Source organism: Dipteris shenzhenensis, chromosome 19, assembly GCF_047967505.1.
Source record: "Dipteris shenzhenensis isolate YYH24624 ecotype China chromosome 19, Dip_SZ_1.0, whole genome shotgun sequence".
NCBI lineage: Eukaryota > Viridiplantae > Streptophyta > Polypodiopsida > Gleicheniales > Dipteridaceae > Dipteris > Dipteris shenzhenensis.
Genome location: NC_141614.1, coordinates 41,484,284 through 41,500,100, shown reverse-complemented (window position 1 = coordinate 41,500,100; position 15,817 = coordinate 41,484,284). Strand labels below are relative to the sequence as shown.

General features: G+C 41.3%; 1 protein-coding gene across 2 annotated transcripts; it reads left to right on the top strand.

Moving 5' to 3' along the window:
- Positions 1-1,706: 1,706 nt before the first annotated feature.
- Positions 1,707-5,245, top strand: LOC147890488 (pentatricopeptide repeat-containing protein At3g03580-like). 2 transcript variants are annotated; one of them, XM_087390186.1, is made up of 4 exons: positions 1,707-1,804; positions 1,971-2,041; positions 2,170-2,357; positions 2,456-5,245. In XM_087390186.1, exons 1-4 carry the CDS (start codon positions 1,726-1,728, stop codon positions 5,181-5,183), a joined length of 3,066 nt encoding a protein of 1,021 aa, XP_087246312.1. In that variant the 5' UTR covers positions 1,707-1,725; the 3' UTR covers positions 5,184-5,245. The 2 variants fall into 2 exon arrangements, with proteins under 2 accessions (XP_087246312.1, XP_087246313.1); XM_087390187.1 differs by having other exon boundaries at positions 1,755-1,802; positions 1,932-2,041.
- Positions 5,246-15,817: the final 10,572 nt, after the last annotated feature.

Genomic DNA, 15,817 nt, shown 5'->3' with positions numbered 1-15,817 from the left:
AAGCTTGCATTGAGATGATCCTCATCAGAAGCCATAGCATAAAGTATTAATCTAGCATTAAAAAATGCAATATTTTGAGCTAGGAGGACCTCAACACGCGGTTGCGGCAAGAGGCCCATGAAGCATGTATACATTCTCTATGACGAAAATACATGACTTTGTTTTAAGTTCATTGAAGTTGTATGATGGTGTACTATATGATCTAGTGGAATTCATTTATTTATATGCTTAGGGATTAATTTTTCTCATTGTATGGCTATCCTAGCAATAAATCTCTTAGAGGACCTCCTCGTGCCAGCCAGTGGTGTTGGGCGAGTCCTATTGGCAAAATGTTTTTGTAGCCCCATGGAGATTGAGAGATGGCTCAATTGGGCTCCCTGCCTGCTCCCTGGCAGTCAAATGTCAGCCCAAAGTCTATGAAGTGTGAGGAGATCCCAGCCCAGCAGTGGACTCTTGGGCAAAAATATCCTCTCAAGAAGCTTTCCATTGGTTGACAGGGTGACCATATTTTAGGTTCAGGTAGGGGAAGCCCACTTCAGGCCACAACTTAGTCCTTGAAGCTACATATGGGGACATAATTTATGTTGAAGAATGCTAGACTCAATAGCTCCCTCCATTTCCAACAGCATGTGGGGAGTTGCCCTTAATGAGCTTTTACTTCCAAGGAGTGCACAAACGTTGGACATTCCAGCTGGCCATTAATATGGGCTCCATAAAATCAAGGAGAGGAGTATAAAATATTGGTGAATGCCAAGTTGTAGCCTTAAAATCGACCGAATTAGATGAGTTAGCTTTGGCCACGTGTTGCACAAACATCCCTTGACATAAAGGCCATGTTGGTTGTACCACTTCCGTTGTTCAGATGATGTCGAACTCAGGTTCCGTCACCCTCTCTGGCTTGGAAGCTTGAGCCATTTTGTAGCTTAATTTGTGGATGTTTCGGGTTTACCAAGTTTGCCCTTTGTTGTAGAACCGTCTTGGAGATTACCCTTTCGTTACTTTACTAGAAGCATTGTGATCTTGTTTAGTTGGAGACTCCTTGAGTGGAGAGTCATGAGTAAAATGCCCTAAACACTAGCACTTATAGCAAGCACCAAGAAAAGTCCCCAACTTGATGGGAATGGGCCGAGGGAGGCCTTTCTAGGAAAGAAAGTGCTTGGCCAATGGTGAGTGGTCGACGGCCACGAGCCATTGATTAGGCACTTTTCGACCCGAAAATGGCCGACCATGAGCCATCCCTGCACCTGAGGGTCCTGAAGAGGCGATTGGAATTTTAAACAAGGTGAATGATATTCAATCATTCATAAGGCTTGCCCAAGATCAAAAAAGTAAACAAAAAGGAATCCACTGAAAATGGTGTGAAGGAAGAGGAGATTAAGGGGGGAGAGAGAGAGAGAGAGAGAGAGAAGGGTGGGTGTGGGAGAAAAGGTGGAGATCGTGTGTAAGAAGACTTGAGGAGATAAAGAAGGGATGAGAGAGAGAGAGAGAGAGAGAGAGAGAGAGAGAGAGAGAGAGAACCACTTTAAAGTCTCCATTCAAGTCCAATGAAGAAAGCCAATAGGAAAAATGCACTTCCAAAAATTCAAGAAATGCATGCTTGCTAAGGCTACCCTGAGGGTAGACCAAAAATTGAGTTGTGGGAGTTTGGGAGGTCCTTGCGCATTGCAAGGGGCCAACCATATTATGAAGATAGCGTGATCCAACGGGTCAGATTTGATCTGAGTCATGGGCGAGAGAATGCACACCGTTGGAGCAGCTCGTGTGGGTTGCGAAGGAGCACGTGTAGCAAGCAGCCAACACACGTGTGTCTTTCTCCTCCATGCCCTCTCACTCTGAGAAGCTTCACTCTTTCAATCTCTGTTTTCCTCTGCGTGAATTGAGATTCATTGCAAACCCATAATTTATCTTCATTGATTAATGCCACTCCTCAGCTCCAATGCACTCCTAGTTCTCGTTTTTCGAGCTGCCAGATTATGATTGTGTTCGCCAGACTTGGAAGCCAGCAGCTATGGCGACAACTGCCCTCAAATCCTTCTCAATGGTGAGACAACAATCACAACCTTGTGGATTCTCGTATTCGATGATACTATCACTGAATTGCTAGATTAAAAGTGTATGTGTTGTTCTGGGGCTTGGTTTGGCCTTACTGAACATCACTTCCTGTAACAGCAAACTCCAAGTTGCCCTGCGTTTGTCTGTGGAACTACAAAAGATTTGCCGTCGATCGATGTTTGGCGGGACCCTCCTTGGGTCGGAGAAGAGGCAGCCCCCTTGAAGCAGGCGGATCTTGAGATATTTACAGGCCGTGTGAATTACTCTGTGGAGACTTGTCAACCTTTGAATGCCGAGCGTCTGAGGTAAGAAACCTTTTGTTAGCTGAGAATTTGAACAACCTCCGGCTTATCTTGGCGCCTGAACGATTGATTTCGGACTGATTTCGCCTGAATGCATGCAGGATGACAGGCAATGATGATTCTTTTGGACGTACTTCCACAAGATCATGTAATGAGGGCCTGATTGATGAGGCAAGCGTTGCAATTGACTGTATGGAACGGAAGAATGTTTCCAGCGACGATTTATTTCATCTGTTGCAGAAATGTATCAATGAGAAAGATCTGGCAGCAGGAAGGGAAGTACATTCGAAGATTGTGAAACGTGGATTAGAGTCAGACTCATTTTTTGGAAGCCACTTGATCCGCATGTTTGCGTTCTTTGAGTGTTTGTGGGAAGCAAATCAAGTCTTCAGCAAAATATCTGAGCCAAGTGTATTTTCTTGGAGTGCAATTATTTCAGCTCATGCAAAGGTTGGACAGACTGATGAAGCTATCCAATTGTACTACCAGATGCAAGATTCCCTCACGAAACCAGACGGACATGTTTTTGTTGCCATCCTTCAAGCATGTGCCTCCGCTGCAGCTTTGGAAAAAGGCAAGGTGATTCATGGGCACATCATTGAACGGGGACTCGAATCACATTTATTCATTGGCAACAGCCTTGTTGACATGTACACAAAATGTGGGAGCCTCCAGGATGCACGAACTGTGTTTGACAGGCTGCCAAAGCGGGATGCTGTCACCTGGAATACTATGGTTGCAGGCTATGGCCAGCATGGGCAAGCTAAAGAAGCCCTTCAGCTTCTCCATGAAATGCCCGAGCAGGGCATTGAGCCAAACAGAGTAACTTTTATTTCTTTTCTGAAAGCATGTTCCAGCTGTGCAGCTTTAGAGCAAGGAAGGCAGATTCACGTTGACGTACTTGAACGGGGGTTTGAGTGGAGTGTGCAAGTTGCTGACAACCTTATTGACATGTATGTGAAATGCGGAAACCTTCAAAATGCACAGGCAGTGTTTGATAGGCTCCCAAGGCAGAACGTCAAGACATGGAATGCCATGATTGCTGCATATATTCAGCATAGGGACAGCCAGAAAGCTCTGCAAATTTTCCAGAAAGTGCAAGAGGAGGGCGTGCTTCCAAACATTGACACCTTTGTTTCTGTTCTCAAAGCGTGCTCTATTGTATCAGCCTTGAAAGAAGGCAAGATGATACATTCTTGCATAATTGAAAATGGGTTTGAGGCGGACATATTTGTTGGCAACACTCTCATAGATCTGTATGGGAAATGCGGGAGCCTCCAGGATGCATGTACAGTCTTTGACAGATTGCCAAACCGAGATGTTGTGACATGGAGTGCATTGATTGCAGGGTACACCCGGCATGGGCACGGAGCAAAGGCTCTCCAACTTTTCCAAAACATGCAAAAGGATGGTATAGAGGCAAACCGGGTCACATTTGTTTCTATCACAAAAGCGTGTTCTATCATAGCAGCCTTAGACTGGGGACATTCGATTCATAACCTGATTATGGGCAGTGGATTTGAGCTGGATATTTATGTCGGCAGTGCCCTTGTTGACATGTACACCAAGTGTGGAAGTTTTGAGGATGCATGCATGGTGTTTGAAAGATTGCCCAAGCGAGATGTAGTGACATGGAGTGCTTTAATCCTGGGAAATGTTCAGCATGAGCGTGGTCAGGAGGCTCTTCAAGTTTTCAAGAAAATGCAAAAGGAGGGTATGGAGCCTACCACTGTCACATATGTAGGAATCCTGAAAGCATGTTCTTACATAGCAGCCTTAGAGCAAGGCAAGCAGATTCATGCCCGTATAATGCAGGGGGGGTTTGAATCAGACAATTTTGTCGGCAGTGCCCTTATTGACATGTATGCTAAATGTGGGTCCCTGGAAGATGCACATGCAGTGTTTGACAGCTTGCCGACGCGGGACATTGTTACCTGGAGTGCCATGATTGGAAGTTTTGGTCAGTATAGCAATTACAAGGTGGCTTTCCGAAATTTTGAGGATATGCAAGAAGAAGGCTTGAGGCCAAATGAGGTAACTTTTATTTGTCTTCTTTCTGCATGCAGTCATGTAGGCCTTGTGGATGAAGGTTGTCTTCATTTTAAGTCCATGAGGGAGGACCATGGCATTGTACCAGTGCTGGAACATTATTACTCTATGGTTGACCTTCTTGGCCATGCAGGGCACTTTAATGAAGCAGAAGAGTTGCTCGAAATCATTCCATTTCAACCAAATATTGTGGGATGGACATCTCTGCTTGGCTCCTGTAGGAAACATGGCAATGTGAATGTTGGAAGGCGATGCTTTAAACATGTTGTGATGATTGATCCTGGATATTCTGCTGGGTATGTACTTATGTCAAATATCTATGCTCATGCTGGTATGTGGGATGATGCAGTGAAAGTAGAAGAACTGAGAGTAAGTTCTAGCGCATGGAAGAAACCTGCAAAGGCTTTCATCGAAGTTGATGATGAGGTGCACGATTTCATTGTGGGGGACAAGAGCCATCCACGAAGTGATGATATTTATGCAAAGCTCAAGTCTTTGAGCGTGCAAATGGGGGAGAGAGGATATTTGCCACGCAGTGGCCTAGTGGACAGGGAAGATGCTTTGTGCGGGCATTCTGAGAAACTGGCAATAGCTTTTGGGCTTATTTGCACACCAAGAGGCACAACAATTCGAGTGGCAAAGAATCTCCGAGTATGTGACGATTGTCATGTCTCCACAGAAATAATATCCAAGCTTGAAATGCGGGAAATTATCATTACAGATTCGTATCGTGTTCATTATTTCAAGGATGGAGCATGCTCCTGTAAAGATTATCACTAGACAAACTTATATTAATCACAAAATCCTGAACGTCGAGCAAAGTGTGGAAAATGCTCTCATCAACCAAAAAGTGTGGAAAATGCTCTCATCAACCAAATCTTCCGAACTTGAAAGCATGATTTGCATGCTTGGATTAAGTTGGAAGTCGATGGATTCTGATAGAAGCAATTTCACTTCCCACCCCCGTTTGAGGTGCATATCCCTTTTACTAAGCCTATTATATGTAAGGTGGGAGTACTCCTTGGGGGTGCTTGCCTATGTTCATTAAGGTTGATGCCTCATCTGTAAATGGTGGTTCAGTAGTGTGCACAACAGGCAATGCCATGAGATACTTGCAATTGAAGCAGTCGCCCATGCCCTTTGCTGTGGAAATTAAGCTTCTTTTTGAGACTCTGAATAGGCTCCGGTTACTTCTGGAAAAAGTATGGCGGGGCAGTTTTGTGCTCTAGGAGCTGAAGGCTGGTTGCATTTTTGGTGCAAATAAAAAGTTTGGATAGCCTCAAATCCTTTTGCCTCAAATACATCAGAAATCACAAGGGGGCTGGAATCATGATGTGGTAAGAGTGCACTGTAGTGCCCACAAGTGTTTCGACATTTGGGCAGGTCCTCAGGGGTAGTGGTTGGAGAAGCTTCAAAAAAGCTTGAATCACTGGAACCACCTGTGCCGAAAGCTCTCTCTAAAGGCTAGTTTGGCAGCTATGATTGGTTGGGGGGTTGTGAAGAGTTATTTGTCGTTGCTTGACAGGTGATACAGGAGTCGATATTCTCAGGGAGCACGTTTTATTCCTGGGAAGGGGTTGGTAACTGCAGCAGAAGAAGGATGGTGAGGCCTGACCAAAAAGATTAAGCCTGGTGTTCTCAATAATTTGGCTGTTGGTCTCTGCAAAAGTGAGGTCTTCAGAAAGGATAGCCAGAATCCAGATAGTTTGTTGGTTGTAGGCAAGGTGGACCCAATCATCAAAGTGATCTCTTTTATTCCCTTATAATATCTGTGTCAGAGATGGTCTCGGGAATTCATTTGCCATGGCATGTCCTGGAGATGCCTGGGAATCCAGGTGATGGAGTTGGTTGCTTGATTGGAACGGCTTTCATCACAAGGGCTGGGCCCTGGCATCTTGCTCTGAAGGGAGAGCCATGTGGCTTTTGTGCGATGAGGGAGATGCCTAGTATAACCTAAAAGGTAGGAGACCTTGTGGAGGAACTTCTGGTGATGACCAGTTGAGGGTAACTGATCCAAACAAAAGCATATACAGCCAATGTGTTTGGATGAGACCCGTCCTGAGATAGGATCGATTGGCATTGATTGAGGATCCCTAGGTTCGATTGGATCTAAAAAGATCGCATGTTGGATTGGCAAATGAAAATCAATTGGCTTCATGGTGGAGTAATAATAATAATATAAGGAAGGGCGTTTTCCTAATCCGCCCGGTGAAAAATCGAATCAAAACTCATCAGCATTGGATTGGAGGATTTGACAGATGTGATGTGGCAACGTCTTAGTCAGTGAAGCGAGCAATGTGGTCACTCAGTGTCAGATGTTGCAGGCAAAGAAATGCAAGGTATCATTGGCTCCGCTAGCTGAGGCAGAAGAGAAATTGTACAAAGTACGACAAAACCTCGTCAGTGATAACATCTACATGGTGACAAATTTGAACAATATACAATAATTTCATAATGACAAATTTTATAGTGACTTTTATTAAAATCCTTTAAATTGGTAATCCACATAAAAAATGTTTACCTCATAAATACAATGTGAACAGAATCAAATTTAATGGCACTGCAAATTACCAACATCTTGGAAAAAAGGAAAATATATATTAGATTTCAATGCATATATACAGTGTTTTTGCTGTACTTCATTATCAAAAGATTTCACTTTATAGATTTAATCTTACTTTGCCTTCTCCCCTTTTTGCAATATTGCTACTCTCCTCTAGGTTGCCAAGATAGTCGGTTGTGTGAAGGTTTGTATAATTTTTGTGGCATCGTGACTGCCTGTCATAGCCCCCAGAGTAGCGACCGTAAAAGTTCTCGCTAATCTTTCTCCAAAAGTAGAAAGCACCAAATCTTGCCTCACACTTACGCATGATGGAGCTAAAGGCACAATGGATAGGAGCTTTGAAAGTGCCCTACATTTTGTCAACTCCTCCCTTCCGTGAGGTGAGAATGTAGGATAGATGCACACTAGGCTATGGCACTTGAGCATCCCCATGTAGTGCCCTAGTGCTGAGTCTATTCCTATGCTATTGCCTTGACCCACATGTTGTGTCACAAAATCATCAACTACGAAGACATCCTAAAAGTTGCAATAACCATATCAGTAATATTAAATAAAATTCATCAATTGGCAAAATATCTTTAACTTACAATCTTTTCTGCATCTCTTTCATTGCTCTGTGTAAATGTTAATGGATCCTTTTCAATATGAATGTATGTAACTAGTGTCGAATGACAAGGCCTCTACATTGCTCTGAATTCGTAGACGTTTTCTTGGATCCAGTGGAACTCTGTGTCTGTCATTGCTGCATGACTTGAGTCATGCATTTCCTCCCATGTGGTCAAAATCGAATGCTCTAGAGTGTTGGGAGGTGCCAAATCTACTGTGCACCAATCAAGCCCTCATATTAGGAAGCCTAAGACGATATTACTCTCCTAAGTGAAGAGTGCTCCCTAGTGCTTCATATTCCCTCAACTTCTTGATATATTGAATGTCTATTAAAAACAAATATTCTATGTTTTCAATCATAACATATGGAGGGGTTTCCAATAAAACCTCTTCTATTATACCTTCCTCTTCTTCTTCTTCTACCATAGTGGTTTGTCCCATGGAGGATGTTCTAGCTACTTCTTGGTGGACTACAACCAACTCCAAGCCTGTCAATTTTATCACCTCTGCAGTGTGTTTTTCTTTGTCTAAGGTTTTGTTGGACCACTCTAGAGCAAGGCTAGCTTCCACAACCACATTGATATTTTCCTCCACCTGTCCTTCTTGCTCTAATAGAGTTAGCACTTCTTGCATGAATGGAGGTGGGTGGGGGTGTCCTCCATGTCTGAAATAATTGCACAATATGGTATTTGTAAGGACACAAAATGGGGTCCTACAAGATCCATTTGAAGGTCTAACGCCTCCTCATCGAATATTTCTATATGATCTTTCGAACTTAAAGGATTTACATATTCTATACAACCTATGTCTAAACCTAGTATGAGTGTTGCAACTATCTATAAGGAGATTGGCACCGTTCTACTCTGTTTATGTCTAAACAAATCCTGCAGGGTCTGATTTTTACATTAATGTAATGTATCACCTCTGTGAAAAGATCCATGCGGTTTTGGAGTATCACCATCACATCTATCTCGCGATCAAAAATCTCATATAATTCCTCCTCTCTCCTTGAATGATGAGTAGAAGCCATGAAGTTGTGGTATGCCTCATGGGTTGTGGACATGGGGGAAATTTTTTTGTGAGCTTTTTGACATGATCTTTTTCAGGATATCTGCGAGCTTTTTTTAGATCCCCAATCACACCACCCTTAACCCAATACACACACACTTTTCTTTTTTGGTGAATCCACCCCCCCCACACACACTCTGACTCTTTTTAGGTGTGGACAAAAATCTCCCAACTCCAAAGAGACCAAGAATCCTACATTAAAGGAAGGAAATTTTCTGGCTTCATGGAAAGTGTGAACTTTTTTCACACATTTACACTTAGGTCTTTAGCCATATCTATGGGTTACATGAAGGCATTAAATTTATTTATATAAATCATAGATACCTTTATGTGTATGTATCAATTTCTCCATATACACCATGGTTGAGATATCAAGGATAGGATATGAGATTAAAGAAATATATTTGTACGCTAAATCCTCTGCAAAAAATACAACACTTTGATACACACATAATTTGGCTTTTTAAACACCATAAATGAGCTCATATGGCCCAAAAACCCTAGAAATTACTGTAAGCATATGTACCTTTCGATGACTTTTCAAAAATCCCTCTAGGAAAAAAGTGCACTTGTAGGGCATGACTACAGTTTGTGCTGGGGGCGCAAACTCTATCCAGACCCTACAAGTACACATGTTTATAATCACTTCCATGGTTTTTGGGCCTTTTGAGCCTATTTAACGTGTCAAAAATGCCAAATTATGCACATATAAAAAGTTTTAGTTTTTTTCAAAGAAATTGGAGCTTCCAAAGGTTTTGTCTGATAATAACTAGATATTTATTCCATTTTCAAATAATTTCTCACTAAAACATTAAGGACTTTTTTAGAGGCATTAGGTCACTGAATACATCATTGCATTAAGAGAGCTCATCCATAGCCTTTATTATCATGTACATTGATGATCTGATCATGCTTGTATTGGATTAAGGGTGTCCCAACCCTTATTAAAGGGGGAAATTTTATGTAATGAGAATTTTGTTGCTAATGTATATCTTAATTCTTGTTTCTAAAAGCATTATATGCTACTTAGGAGTGTTAGTAATGGTCATGGTGCATTGAGATTTATGTTTTAAGAAAAATACATCAATATTTATCAAAATTTTATTAAATATAACAATAAAATGTCTTTGAGATTTGTATGTCTAAAAGGGAGATGTCAAAAAAGCTCACAATTTTATCTCAATTTTATTGACTTCCCTAAAATCTCACGACAAAAAGCTCACTGAAAAATCACACCCTATGGGCGTGAGTTGGTATTGAAGAGGTTGTGCTAATGAGCAAAATAAAGTCTATCTTCAGCCATAGGGATTTATATAATTAACTATGAACTCTTTAAAACACTCTTAAAAGTCAAAGGTGACATTTTATACAATATGGGTAATAAAATATATTAGCTTATTTTTAGTAAATCTAGGAACCAATTTTCAAATTTATCAACATAATTATGTTGCTTCAGGTCACGTTCTTACTATCTTTCCATTTATTATAAAGAAAAAGTCACTGTCATCGCAGGTGATAGCAATGTATTCTTGTATGCATGTCAAGCTCCAACTATATGTGACCTCAAGACACTGAATTTCATCATTTGATGTATGTATCTCTACCTCTGTGGTGTCTACTACATCACAATCCATTGGCATCCATGTGCTATGATTATTTGTTCAACGTCCATAAGCATTCTCATGTAACAAAATAGTAAGCACTACTGGATACCTTATTACTAAACTTCCCTTATTAACTACACATATAAAATGGTCCCCCTTTTGAAAACCTTCCCTAGCATCCCACGTTGGGTATAGGAGATTCTCAAGAAATACCTCTGTTAGGTCTCTGCATACCCACATGGTCTTTGTTTTTTGGATGAACATTGATTTAAAGCAGCAACTATATACAATGGAGGTTATGAACCAACTAACACCCACAGATTTCGAACTGAAAGTAAACTTCATTGATGATTTAATATCAGACCTCGTTTTCATCTTAAATGTATATATGGAGAATGGATCAGAAAGAGGCAATTCTGGATGCTCAAATTTAGGAAGAGAAATAGAACGAAGTCCATGCATTATAGAAAACAATAGTATATTTTGTTAAGGAGGAAGGACTTTGCCTTGAGACATTAAGTCTCCGATGTTTGAACAAAAGCTTGAAATGTTCCCATGAGACTGCCCAAGGGTTAGGTTTTGACTTTGGTTATAGAAGGAAAGATATCTACATAGAGAGTAAGAAATGATAAGAAAGATGTCAACGACCCAATCTCTCTCTCTGTCTGTCTGTCTCTCTCTCTCTCTCTGACCACACACACACACACAACCCTGCTCTATCCCTTTGACCCCTCACCTCTCCCTGTCTGGAGTTCCATAATGCAAAAATCATAATGTAAAAGAGAGTTACAATTTCAAGGAAAGCAAGTTAGATTTGTAGAGCGCAAGTTCATGTCTCATGCCATGTGAACATGATGGATCTTTACCTTGTATTTTAAAAGCCTAACAATGTGACTCTTCTAGGGCTTCTCTTTCTTTGCTCTGTCCTTCTTTAAAACCTTAAATGGACCTATTGTAGATGGTTGTATTGTGATCTAGGACATTAGCCTAAACTTTTGAGCAATCCAAACACCAATGTCATCTTTCAAAATGCAATCCACATAAGATTGAATTGATGGCTTTGGTCTAGGAGAATAGTAGTGCTCCACCATTGTAGAAAGAATGAGAGAAAGCAAAGAGAAAGAGGTTTGGAGGAGAAAGCGATTGAGAGGAGGAGGCTAAAAGGAGGTTGAGAGGAGGAGGAGGTGTTGAAATATCGAGCTCCACTCATGATATGCCAGGGTGACCGTTGTGCATTTATGTCACTGACTTGTTAGCTGCAGATGCGGTTGATACATGCGGTTGGTACACCGCCCATAAATAATAGTTGGATGACAACTATCCTTATGTACTCTAGTTAGTGACTCAGTTAGTATGCCACCTTAGTTAGCTGAGTTTGGTTTGAGACCCACATATAGGATTCACCTATTCTTTTGTACTAAGAGAGTTCTTTTGGCTTTCACAACTAAGAAGAGGAAAATTGTTTTTAGCCTCCACCTTTGTGTATATTCCCCCATTGTGTATGTGAGAAAGCTGCAAGTGAGACTCCTTCCTTCTCTCCCACTCTCTTCACATGGTATTAGAGCTCGGTTCGTGGTAAGGAGCTCAAGAAAGCAAACCAAGTTCGCGGTGTCCTAGTAAGAGGATCAGTGTTGCTTTCCTTTTTTTTTTCGAGTTTGGGAGCAAATCTCTACAGGTAGCATAGCCGAAAAGTGCAAGAGTGCACTGTCTTAGATTGGGACGCCCTTTGTGGTATGGTGAGAGGGTAGTATATGCTACGAGACGGGGCGAAGCCCTTCGTGAAATTATTTTTTTGATTCGAGGCCATTTCGGGCCCATTTTGGTGGCGAAAGTTTTTCATAGGCACTCAAGAAAATGCCCTGTTTTCGCTATACGACCACTATTCTACAGGTTGGTGAAAAGTTATCGCAGAAATTACATCATATGCATGTGCACAAAGATATTGGGAGTGACTGAATCATTCTTATTGCCTGTTGATGCATAATCATCACTAGGAAGTGACTGTGTGGTCAAGTACCATTTTCGTTAGTTTTGCAGATTTGCCCTTGTGAGGCAGAAGTTGTGTTTTTTTGCAGTGACAAAATATTTTGCAGTGTTTTGTAATGGCGTCTGATGCTCTTTCACAGATTGTCACTGAAAAGCTTGACAAGAACAACTTCTAAGCATGGAAGTTTAGAATGACGAATTTCCTTAAGGGAAAAGGCTATTGGGAGTTCATTACTGGAGCTGAACAAGAACCAGTTATTCCTAATGTTCCCAATCAATAGGAGTTGTAGGCGTTTAAAGGCTAGCATGAGAGAGCCATAAAAGTTATATACTGGCTGTCTATTAGTATTTCAGATTCTATGATTGTGCAAGCACGCCGAAGGAGGCGTGGGATACTTTGACAAAAATGTATAGCACAAATACGCAAGCCAGGAAAATGCAGCTCAAGCAGGAGTTGCATAATGTGCAGAGAGAAAATATAAGCATCAATGACTACCACATGAAGGTGAAGAAGATTGCAGATGCACTTGCTTCTATTGGGTTGTCAGTGAAAGATGATGATTTAGTTTCTGTGACCTTGAATGGTCTAGGAAAGGATAATGCACAATTCCAGACATCCATTGCCATCCGTGAGAATTTTCCTAATTTTGAGGAGTTGATTGCTCTTCTAATTTCTAAAGAGCAGAGAAATGGTGGTGCATCTTCTTCAAGAGGAACTTCAAAAGAAGCTGTCTTCTACTCAAATGCTGGAAGAGGTAGAGGAAGAGGTAGAGCAGGCTGATTTGGAGGCTGTGGCAGAAATCAGAATATGAAGCAAATTCAAGAAAACCAGCCCTATGGAGGAGGACGTGGTAACTTTAGAGGTAGGGGGAGCCAAAGAGATCGTGGTGGATGGCAGAGAGGCCAAAATGCAAACAACAATGTTAAATGCTACTACTGTGGTAAAATGGATCATATGGTTAAAGATTGCTATAAAAAGCAGAATGACATCATGACTGGAAAATTGGAGTAAGGCAATTATGCATCCTCTAGTAGACAGGGTGATGACAGAAATGAGCATCTGTTTATGATGCAGCACATGACCAATTCTGTGACAAGTGTAGAAGAAAGTAATGATGTGTGGTATGTTGACTCAGGTGTGTCAAACCACATGACAGGTCATGCAGAATGGATGCAGGATGCAAGGAAAATGGAAATACTAGGATTTGTGGAGAGTGGTGATGATACTGCACACCCTATTGTGCAAATTGGTGAAATTCCTTTGTCTATGCAGGATGGAAAAAAGAAATACCTGTCTGATGTATTTCATGTCCTGAATATCACCAAGAACCTGGTTTCTGCTGGTCAAATGGTTGAACGCGGCTTGCAGGTCAGATTTAATCCTCATGGATGCTTTGTTGAGGATATGAAAAATAAAGGTCACTTGATAGCAAAAGGGAAGAAGAAGGGTAGGATGTTTATGTTGGATGCGGACATGCTTGAATTGAGTGCAGAAATGTTTGCACATGGGACCGGTGTAGTTGCGGATATTGATATCTAGCATAAACGCATTCGTCATGTTAATGTACATCGACTTAAATTAATGCAGGCCCAAAATATTATTGCAGGATTGCCTAAGTTCAAGGTTGCAGAAATGCATAAGGTATGTGAAGCCTGTCAATTTGGAAAATAGGCAAGGAAACCATTTCCTAGACATGTTCAAGATAGTAAGAGGCCATTGGAATTAATCCACTCTGATGTGTGGACTACTAAAGCTGCATCTATTGGAGGCTGTCATTATTTTGTCACTTTTATTGATGACTACATTAGAAAAGTTTGGGTGTATTTTATGAAAAAGAAAAGTGAAGTCTTTGGGCATTTCAAAGCTTTTAAAGCTATGGTTGAAAAAGAAATAGGCCTGCAAATAAAATGCCTAAGGTCAGATGGACGGGGAGAGTACCTCTCAAATGAGTTTGCAAGTATCCTATAGGAGCATGGCATAAAGCAGCAATATTCATGCAGTCATACCCCACAGCAAAATGGACTTATAGAAAGGAAAAATAGGCATATTGGAGAGGTATCTCGTGCCATGCTCAACGAAAAAGACCTGCCAGATTATTATTGGGCTGAAGCAGTTGCTACAGCAGTCTACATAATGAACAGGACTCCTACTACAGCAGTACATGGCATGACGCCAGAGGAGAGGTATACTGGTAGGAAACCAGATATTTCTCATTTGAAAGTTTTTGGTTCCATTGCCTATGTTCATGTGCCAAATGAGTTGAGATCCAAGTTGGAACCAAAAGTTGAGAAGTGCATCTTTATTGGTTATTCTCTACAGCGAAAAGGGTATAGATGTTATAACCCTTTTACTCGTAAGTTTACAGTGAGCAAAGATGATGTTTTTGATGAGATGAGTAGCTGATATAAACCAGTAAATGTGATTGATGATGTAGATGCACAAAATGGTAATGCTGCACATAATTCACAGCAACAATCACAAAATATTAGTGGAACTATAGTGTCCTCTAGTAGTAGTTCACATACTTCGCCATGGACAGGAAAATTGAGATTAGGAGGATCTCCTTAAAGCAATGCAATGTGGATGGTGAATCCAATGGCTCACAACAGAGCCTTGATGATGAGTTGGGTATTCCTTCTATTGTTACACCTGGAGTAAGGAAGACAAGGGATGTTTTGAGAGCACCTGGTAGTGAGCCTATTTTGCACAGGTCTACTAGAGCGAGGTATCCTGTGGATAGGCTAAAATATGATGGATTCACAGCCATTCACTATGCCTATATGGTCAAAGTGATACATGAACCAGAACCCACTTCTTTTGAGCAAGCCATGGGAAAAGAAAAATGGGAGAAAGCCATGGATGAAGAAATGGATGCCTTGGAAGCAAATGCTACATGGGAATTGGTGCCTTTGCCTAAAGACAAGAATGCAATTGGCTACAAGCGGTTTATAAGGTGAAGCACAATGTAGATGGTTCTATGAACAAATACAAGGCAAGATTAGATGTCAAGGGGTATGCACAGACATATGGCATTGATCATGAAGAAACATTCAGTCCAGTTGCAAGGATGGCAACTGTAAGAGCAGTCATTGCTATGGCTGCATCAAAGGGATGGTCTTTACATCAGATGGATGTAAAGAATGCTTTCTTGCATGGTGATTTGCAAGAAGAGGTCTATATGGAGTAGCCACCAGGTTAGGTTCATGCTGTTCATCATGAGTTTGTTTGCAGGTTGAAGAAAGCCTTGTATGGCTTGAAGCAAGCACCCAGAGCATGGTCTGACAAGATAGGACAGTATCTTGTCACTATTAGCTTTCAGATTTCCAAGGCAGATTTCTCTCTTTATGTGAGAAAAACAGAGAAAGGCATTATGCTGCTTGTCATTTATGTTGATGATTTGATCATCACAGGTGATAGTGATGAAGATATCCTTCATGTGAAAATGCTATTGAAGCAGAAGTTTGAGATGAAGGATTTGGGAGAGCTGTGTTACTTCTTGGGCATTGAGGTGATTAGATCCACAAGTAGGATATGGCTCTTGCAGAGGCAGTATGGATTGGACATGCTGCCCAAATATGGGATAACA

Coding starts and splice junctions, on each gene's coding strand:
- LOC147890488 (XM_087390186.1), top strand. CDS start 1,726: ATGGGCGAGAGAATGCACACCGTTGGAGCAGCTCGTGTGGGTTGCGAA. Junction 1,805..1,970: donor AGCAAGCAGCCAACACACGT/GTGTCTTTCTCC, acceptor TCGAGCTGCCAG/ATTATGATTGTGTTCGCCAG. Junction 2,358..2,455: donor TTGAATGCCGAGCGTCTGAG/GTAAGAAACCTT, acceptor GAATGCATGCAG/GATGACAGGCAATGATGATT.